Raw genomic sequence first — 9,024 nt, forward strand, 5'->3', positions numbered from 1 at the left:
TCTGTCAATTATGTAACATAAGAGGAATAAATTAATGAATTTTTGAACATGCCTTTGTGACTTAAGCAATTTTAAACCTTCAACTCTGTCAACAATAAAGCATAACTAACAAACTAACTAAACATAATGCTGAGGAGGCATGTGCATCTCCTCAGTTCTCCTTCCAGCTCTTCTTTGCTGGGTTCTTGACTGATGCCTATTAATGTGGCAAATTGTCAAAGAAGTGATGACACTCAACGGGCATGACGTGTTTCATTGACTGGAGGTCCTGGAACTTTCTCTCCTTGATTGGCAGAGCACATGGAAACATTCGTATCCATGCTATCGGCTCATTTGGCACCTGTACCCTTTGTGGCAGTGCTTCCCACGCAGAGTCCTCCGAGAAGGACAGCTTGAAATGGACCTTGCCTTCACTGCTAAACTAAAGAGCCCGCAAGTGATGCACAGTCGGATCTCCAGCTTTTTTGCCTGGTCTGATGCTAATGAAGTAAGATCCATTCATTTTCAGGAACTCATCATGCTTGAGCACCTTCACATGGTAAGGTGATGGCCTGTTTCTTGCAGTCTGGAGTATGATGACGTAGTCTCTCGGGGTGAAGATATCCGGAACTATTTTGCGTTCAATAGTACTATGCATGCTGTCACACTCCATTTGTGTGTGCCCTGCAACAAGGTATTTCTGTATAGTACCCCATATTTCCTTGCAAGCGCAGAGAATGCATTCGCCACACATGCATTCTCTGAGCTTGCAAGGAAATATGGGGTACTATACAGAAATACCTTGTTGCACTTAGACACTTTGATCTCCTTGAGTTCTGGATGGTCTTTGATCACACCTTCAGAGGAATCATCTCAGGATGGGGTATAGTCTGGATCGCTTATGACATCATCATCATCAGATATGTCCTCTTCATGGTGTGGATGTGTTTGCTTGGCATCTTAAACAACATCAACGGGAGTGTTTAAGGTATTGTCTGCTCCATCTAAAACAGAGTCTTGGCCTGGTACATGCTGCTTCATCTCTTCAACGACGGTCTCATTGTCATTTTCAGTGGATGAGGCCTGATCGGTGTCAGAATTGTCAAGTGCATCTCCTACCAAAAGGGGAAAACATTTCAACCCTTTGAGGTGTACAGTCACAAATGTGTGATCATTCTGAAAAACATTCATTGCCTTGTGGTCACTTGTATTAAGCTACATCAGGGATTCCCAAAGTGGTGTGCATGCACCCCTAGGGGTGCACAAGTTGCCTCTAGACACTGCACACCGGGCATACTATAATACCGGTCAAATGATGTTATGATTACTAATATTATGTTCAAGTTCAGGACGAGCCCTGAATCATGGAAATAACTTCAGCGGCTAAGTAGATTTTCGTTCTTCTTGATGCAGCCGCCATCTTGAAAAGCTTGTAAAATTGCCTAAGTCACATTGTCTTTTGACTCAGGCAAAATAAAACGGCCTAAGTCACACTCTTGACATAGGCCATTATTCTACAGGGGTGGAATCGCATGATCTGTTCAACTGAGGATGTAGGCGATTTTACCAGAGGTGGCCAGCATCATAACACTAATATATTAGTGTAGAACATATTACCAACAGATTTGGGTATTCTATTAATTTCCAGATAGAGAGAGAGAGAGAGAGAGAGAGAGAGAGAGAGAGAGAGAGAGAGAGTGTGTGTGTGTGTGTGTGTGTGTGCGCGCGCGCTACAGACAGGTATAGCTGTGTACAGTATTTAACTTTAACAGGGGGGGATCCTATGCTAAACGTTGTGGCGCCACCTAGAGGTCCAGCCGAGTATTGTTTCTTAATATTCAACCTCCAATCTGCCGGATTCTAGTAAAATAATTGGAATCAAGTTTATGTGTTTAAATTAATTATTAAATGTAAATGATTTGTTCGAATTTGAAATGAAACACCCGGTTGTACTTTTTGTTCCAGGTGGGAACTTTCACTGCACTGGGAACTATTAACGCTTGGCCTTTCCCCCCGGACATGTGAGTGGTTGCACATGTACCTAGAATCGGTGTCGGCACGCCATTGTGGACCCCAGTTACTTTCACATTACTGACTCCGCAGTCCGTGAAAGCTTTTATTGTTGAATTATCCCGAGTGCAGTAGGAAGAAGAAACTGACCCACGATGGCTACGGACTCCTGGGCCCAGGCGGTGGATGAACAAGAAGCCGCGGCGGAATCGGTAAATCCCAACTTACGCAACACAAGCTAACGTGTTGTTAGCTGCTCAGTGGATCGTCTGGCCTGTTCTCACACAATGTTGACGAAACCCTATCGCTTAACTTTACATTTCACGTTTGAAAATGTGTAACCCAAACACTACCAGTGAATAGACGGGGCCCCGCGGCAGCTCGTCTCGGTTTCGGTTTCATGTGAATAAAAACGAAACTACCGGTTGGTCCCGGTTCGGCTACAAAGCTACAACAAGTTAGCTAGATCCGATATGCTGCGTGCTGCCGTGTTACTAGCGTTAGCACGTATCTGGCTAACAAGTAACTGACGCAAGAGGCTCTTTAAGGGCTCAGCTGAACGCGTCGGTGTCTCAATGTTTATCACCAGAGACACGGACTTAACCAAACTTTCTGATGTTCCTCCTTTCAGATCGGCAACCTCCACATTAAAGAGAAACCAGAAGAAAATGGTGAGTGCATATAGCTGCAATACGTGTTAGACTCAATGGTAAGATACGTGCTTGTCCCACACACTGATTCAAGTGTAAATACGAGTTTTTAAACATTGCACATTGCACATTGCAGGCACCGCAGCACACGTAACAGAGGCGACCCCCGCAGCTGCAAAGACAGAAGGTGAAGTCAAGTCAACAGATGACGATGTCAAAGGTAATTTATTACGATCATATATGTTCATCTGTCTGACCCCCCCCCTACAGTGTCTTAAATGAAGACGCTCTCTAGAGGCGTGACAGTTATTGTAACTTTTCTCTTTCAGATGACAAAGCGGCCCAATCGTTGTTGAACAAGCTGATCAGGAGTAATCTAGTCAACAATACAAACCAAGTGGAAGTTCTTCAGAAAGATCCAAACTCTCCACTCTACTCTGTCAAGTCTTTTGAGGAGTTGCGACTGTAAGTATATCTTCTATTTTTCTAATCAACATTATTGAGTGTTGCTGTGGTTTTCACTCGTCACTAATAGTTCCAGAACTCTCAGAATCAGAAGTCTGTCTGACTGCCGCTTGCAAATCCAAAGATTAATTCGTCTTAACAGCTCCACGTTTGACATGTGTACTGTTAAAGGCCCAAGGAAATGCAGTGTCAAATTTGGTGCAATTTTAGACAAGTGATGCGTTCAATATTAATAAACTTTGATTAAACAGACGCCCAGAGCTCTGTAGCAGCGGTGGCTGGGGCTTATCAACGCAAGTGAAGTAGTTGATCACGACAACTGAGCGTTGGCAACAGCAGCAACTTCAGTGTTCCGAGTCCTGCAGGTGGTGTTTATTGGCAGCAAGTGAATCACTGCAGGTCACTTTTACAATTTCAGAAAGAAAGCTGCAACAAGAGCATTCGCAGGTTTAGAACGGGCACCGCACTCGTCCTTATTAGTTTGTCAGCTATTGTGCTTTGTATTTTTGACAGCTGTGTGTAGTTATTAAGGGTTGTGTAGTGTTCACGCCCTCCCTTAGATGTGTGTACAAAAACTCTGCTGACGATGTGTCCGTTTTCTTTCGTGTGTAGCAAACCTCAGCTGCTTCAGGGCGTGTACGGCATGGGTTTCAATCGGCCATCTAAAATCCAGGAAACTGCCTTACCTATGATGCTGGCTGAACCGTGAGTACCCCATCAAAGTATTACGTGATTTCATACTCGGTGAATTCTCTCACACTGAGTATTTTGGGTATAACTTTAAAAAATAATTTAAATATCATTGCTTTTATGTCAAGAAAGGTGATAAGGCCAAAATCAATTTTACCACCAGTGTCTGTGATCTAATTCCCTTATTCTAATTCCCTTATTTCCTCCAGTCCACAGAATCTCATTGCCCAGTCGCAGTCGGGAACAGGGAAAACGGCTGCCTTTGTCCTGGCCATGCTCAGCCACGTCGACCCCAGCAACAGATATCCCCAGGTTAGTACTCCCTTCTCTCACTGTTTTAGAAAGACTCCACTTGTAATCTCATGTTTTTTGATTTATAAACATGACTGAGCATTTTGATGTATATGCTTTTCACGCCCTCATTTCTATTGATTAAATTCTTTCTTCCACCCTAATTAGTTAATGACACGTTGATCAATTGAAATAAACAAGCATTAATTCTTAACATTTTTCCCATCAGTGCCTGTGTGTGTCACCCACCTATGAACTGGCACTTCAGACTGGTAAGGTGATCGAGCAGATGGGCAAACACTATCCTGAGGTCAAACTAGTCTACGCCATCAGAGGAAATAAATGTAAGGCTTAGCTGCTTTTTACAGTGCCTGTGTGCAATGATGTAATGGTTCCCTTTGATGAAAACATACATTCCTGCACCTGAGACATATCTTTGTGTCTTAGTAATTCTCTTGTTTCTTGTGAATTTTGCAGTGCAACGTGGCATGAAGTTGCAGGAACAGATAGTTATTGGCACACCTGGTACGATGCTGGACTGGTGCAGTAAGTTCAAGTTCATAGACCCCAAGAAGATCATGGTGTTTGTGCTGGACGAGGCTGACGTCATGATCGCCACCCAGGGTCACCAGGACCAGAGTATCCGCATACAGAGGTCAGTTGAAATAAACTGAAATTAAATTAAAATACTCAACTGTTTGAAAGCTTGGAAAAGTGCACAAGCCTATGTACAGTGTCATGAAACCATGATGAATGTGTTCTTAATCTATCAACAGTTATATTTATATTTATCCTGTAAAGAAACATTTTTCAAGCTCTCCGATCTACAACTACTGATCGGTTGTCTCCTCTCTTCCCTGCCACATAGGATGCTGCCTAAAAACTGCCAAATGTTGCTGTTTTCGGCCACATTTGAAGAAACGGTGTGGAATTTCGCCCAGCGCATTGTGCCTGACCCCAACGTCATCAAACTGAAGAGGGAGGAGGAGACGCTGGACACCATCAAACAGTACTACGTGCTGTGCAACTGCAAAGAAGAGAAGTTCCATGCCCTCTGTAACATCTACGGAGCCATCACTATCGCCCAGGCCATGATCTTCTGCCACGTGAGTTCACGGAGAAGTTTGACCCTGGTGTTTTATTCCAGTCGACCACAGAGACGGGTTGTGTTTCCTCTAGTCGTATTGTAAGTTGAGTGTTGTTATACCTCCATGCTTGTAAGAGCTGAGGCCCCAGGCATCATGTTTTCGGGGTTACTCCATCCGTCTGTTCCATTCTCTTGAACATGATATCTTTTATGGCAGCAAACCTTCACTTGGACCCAATGATGAACATAGTGGCTCATGATGGTCAAAGAGGATATCATTGTGATATCACAAAACCATTTTGTTATGGTTGCTTTTTCTCTGTTTTACAAAAAAACACTTGCTTTCTTTCTCATTCTTTAAATCAACTGCCAAGTTATTTTTTTTACATTTTGTCCTTTGCTACACATGCACCTAGTTGGCTGTTTAATAAGCAACAAACTCTACTCTCTGTGTGATTCAGACTAGGAAGACTGCAGGCTGGCTGGCAGGTGAGCTGTCTAGAGAAGGACACCAGGTGGCGCTGCTCAGTGGGGAAATGCAGGTTGAGCAGAGGGCTGCTGTCATTGATCGCTTCAGGGAGGGCAAGGAGAAGGTCCTGGTTACGACAAACGTTTGTGCTCGAGGTAAGGACCATGTGGGAATGGGAAGAAGAAACATGACGTGATCGTGACCTTTATTTGACTGTTACTTGTATATTCTCTGTGACCAACTGATTAGAGAGCGAGTACAGTAAAAACCATGGAACTGTGTGTGTTCCTATGGTTTGCCCTCATAGGGTTTCTTTTGCAAAGCTTTACCTTTTATTCCAGTAATGGATTGTTTGCCTGAAATTATGAGCCAACTTTTAAATCTAATATTTCCCCAGACGATGTTGTGTTTACTTGTGATATTAAACCACATGCTGTGTCAGCATACGCTTGATGCACTGTTTCCACCTGGTTGTGGACTTTATGTACTTTAAGCAAAGACGAAGAGTGGAGCCACATCTGTTTTTCTGTTAGAGGAAAACTCCTTTATTGAAACTAACTGAACTGTTATTGACAATATTGATTAATAATCTTTTGGCCTGCTTCTCTTATTTTCAGGCATTGATGTGGAGCAGGTTTCTGTGGTGATCAACTTTGACTTACCAGTGGACAAGGACGGGAACCCAGACAACGAGACCTACTTGCACAGGATTGGCCGCACAGGTCGATTTGGCAAACGGGGCCTGGCGATCAACATGGTGGACAGCAAGATGAGCATGAACATCCTCAACAGGATCCAGGAGCATTTCAGTAAGTTGGACAGCAGCTACACAAACCTGTCTTTCTCATAACAATAGGTTAACGATGCAGTGAAGTTGTGGTGGAGTGTTCATACGCTTGTAGAAATGATATAATTACATTAGCCCCTTGAGTGTTATTCTTTGTCTTAAATGTATTTGTTCATTTATTTTGGCGAGATGGTTCTTGTCAGGCTGCTGATCATCCATATGCCGATCCGATCCGTTATCCGTGTCTTTCCTCCACAGATAAGAAAATTGACAAACTAGACACAGACGATCTGGATGAAATTGAGAGAATCGCCGGCTAAAGAAAACGGGTGCGCTCCCATGAAGGACGTCAACCCAACCCACCCCCGCTCTCTTAAGGACTGTGCACTCCTACAGTGTTTTATGCTTTTAATTTTTAGCTGTCAGAGGAATGAGCAGAACCACAAACACAGCATATGTTTACACGTGGATATGTCTCCTCTCAGACAAGTGTTTTGTACGTCTCTGGAACATACCCCATTTCACTCTTTGTACTACTTTGAATAAAGTCTATGAGTTTATCGCTGTGTTTATAATGCTGCTGCAGGAATAGTCGACTCTTTGACTGAACACACGTGGATTAAAAAACACTTATTGGCTGTAGTGGTGGCATGATACAAGCTTTTCTATTAAAAAGATTCCGAAAACCCCCAGAATGGCGATTAGCTATTTCCATGTGCCACAAAGTTATCTTTGATTTTAAAGAACAAAAATAAAATTGAATGTAAAAATATCATGTTCAACTCCTACAGCTTCTATTGTGCTTTGTTATATCAACTAAAATCAGTACAAAGGGTGAAATTGGGTATGTTGCTCCAAGTGGTAGATATATCAGTAAGATTGTTATTGAGATGGTGATGGTTGAGTTTCAAAGGGTCTATGCAAACTTATCAACCTGTGATAGTTCTTATCAAATACTATCAACCTGTATTCACATGACACAGATTATTCATGAATTAACCTCAGCTTTAGCATCAGGGTGTGTAGTCAAATGCCAAAAAAAGGCTGCATAGTGATGATACACAGCTAACTCCAAGTCATGCACATTAAGGTGTTTGTGTTTTCACCAGTAATCGATCATCAGCCAACCACAAATGTTACATGTGTTATTTTGTCATTTTAAAAAACTATCACGGCCATTATCAAAGAACAGGCTCGGCTCCAGCGCTGAGCATTAGTCGTCTTTTTTCCCTCATCTGTCTCATAAAAAAAACCTAATTTTAATTCCAGACGTGGCCGTCAAGGCCTGATTTGTTCAGTTTCCGTTTGTCATTCACTGTCCCACAATCTTTTTAATCAGGGTCTCTCTCCAGTTTGACTTGAGCTCAGCTACATTCTTCATCCAGGCTGTGCTGTTAATAAGGATTGTGAGTTAAAAGAATACGCAATGCCTTCCTCAAGTGCATTATATATACATATGATTTTGTTACTGACATTCTAAGACATCGGGCTTAATATTCTGACTAACACTTGAAATTTTGATGATATATTGAATTATGGGCGTCTTCAGGATGTGTGAATTATCTTTTTTGAAACCAAATGCTGAGTTGACTTGAGGATCAGAGGACCTATGCCAATCAGATTCACTGTGTTGTTCCAACATGGTCGCAGGAGTATCAAACATGTACTTGTGTACATATTTAAAATTTAAGACAGTGTGTCTGAATTATTGACAGTTTGTCACTTCTAAGAAGTGCGACAACATTCCTCATGAGGTTAAATTTTAACAGACGCAGCACTTAGAAATGCAGCGAGCTTAAAATCAGTTAACCTTGCATCAGTGGGTGACTGAATGAAATTAAGGAAAACAGTGTGGTGTCTGGTGTGTTTGATCGATGCGCTGGAACGTTAAGGGCAGTGATTGGTCAGTCTGAACCTTCTGCAAACCTCATCTGGCTCCCACCGGCGACTTGCCGGCGGTGGTCCGGTTTTTAATGGACTGTTTACGGACAACTTGCTGAAAACCCCTCGACTCAGTGAGCAGATTCTGCCAAAAGTAAAAGCAAGCGAGTGTGCTGAAAACCCACCAGAATGCTCTGTGAAGACTTTCCAGGGTAAAGAAGCAGTGTATGCAGTTTTATTTGGACATTTGGATGTATACATTATCAGTGAGTGTGTGCGTGCACTTTGTCGATGTGTAATGTAATGCCACTGTATAAGAGCCATGGACACACAAAGCAGTTTTGAACTTAACACTCTTCTCCACATGTTGTATACTTTGTTTGATGATTGTGAGAACCTACAAAACCCAGTTCATATATACGCATATACACATATACACACACACACACACACACACACAGGAGTAATACTGCCTAACCAGGCTTGAAACAAGTTGTCTGTTTAAACCTGAAGGCCATGTGTAGACAATGATAGGTTCAAGGTGTGTGGTATTCTGTATCTGAGCTGCATTCATGGACACAGTTATGTCTTCTTAATATGTTGAATTAAAAGAACATATAGATGTCTATCTGTATTTAGTCTAATGATTGTGTGGAAATCACTTTGTTAAATCCCCGGTTGGAGGTCACTGACAAGAAGTTAAGCTGATGTGTTT

General features: G+C 42.4%; 1 protein-coding gene across 1 annotated transcript; it reads left to right on the forward strand.

Annotated features, from left to right (window-relative positions):
- Positions 1-1,998: 1,998 nt before the first annotated feature.
- LOC117761561 (ATP-dependent RNA helicase DDX19B) lies at positions 1,999-8,934 on the forward strand. The gene is made up of 12 exons (XM_034585575.1): positions 1,999-2,201; positions 2,621-2,660; positions 2,776-2,859; positions 2,969-3,104; positions 3,717-3,809; positions 4,004-4,106; positions 4,315-4,429; positions 4,563-4,740; positions 4,954-5,191; positions 5,634-5,796; positions 6,259-6,450; positions 6,687-8,934. Exons 1-12 carry the CDS (start codon positions 2,145-2,147, stop codon positions 6,746-6,748), a joined length of 1,461 nt encoding a protein of 486 aa, XP_034441466.1. The 5' UTR covers positions 1,999-2,144; the 3' UTR covers positions 6,749-8,934.
- Positions 8,935-9,024: the final 90 nt, after the last annotated feature.

Source organism: Hippoglossus hippoglossus, chromosome 5 (assembly GCF_009819705.1).
Source record: "Hippoglossus hippoglossus isolate fHipHip1 chromosome 5, fHipHip1.pri, whole genome shotgun sequence".
Classification (NCBI taxonomy): Eukaryota; Metazoa; Chordata; class Actinopteri; order Pleuronectiformes; family Pleuronectidae; genus Hippoglossus; species Hippoglossus hippoglossus.

Excerpts from the sequence above, each read along its gene's own strand:
- LOC117761561 (XM_034585575.1), top strand. The coding sequence starts at position 2,145 with ATGGCTACGGACTCCTGGGCCCAGGCGGTGGATGAACAAGAAGCCGCG. Across the intron at positions 4,107-4,314 it reads CCAGCAACAGATATCCCCAG|TGCCTGTGTGTGTCACCCAC; the intron begins GTTAGTACTCCC and ends TTTTCCCATCAG. Across the intron at positions 5,797-6,258 it reads GACAAACGTTTGTGCTCGAG|GCATTGATGTGGAGCAGGTT; the intron begins GTAAGGACCATG and ends TCTTATTTTCAG.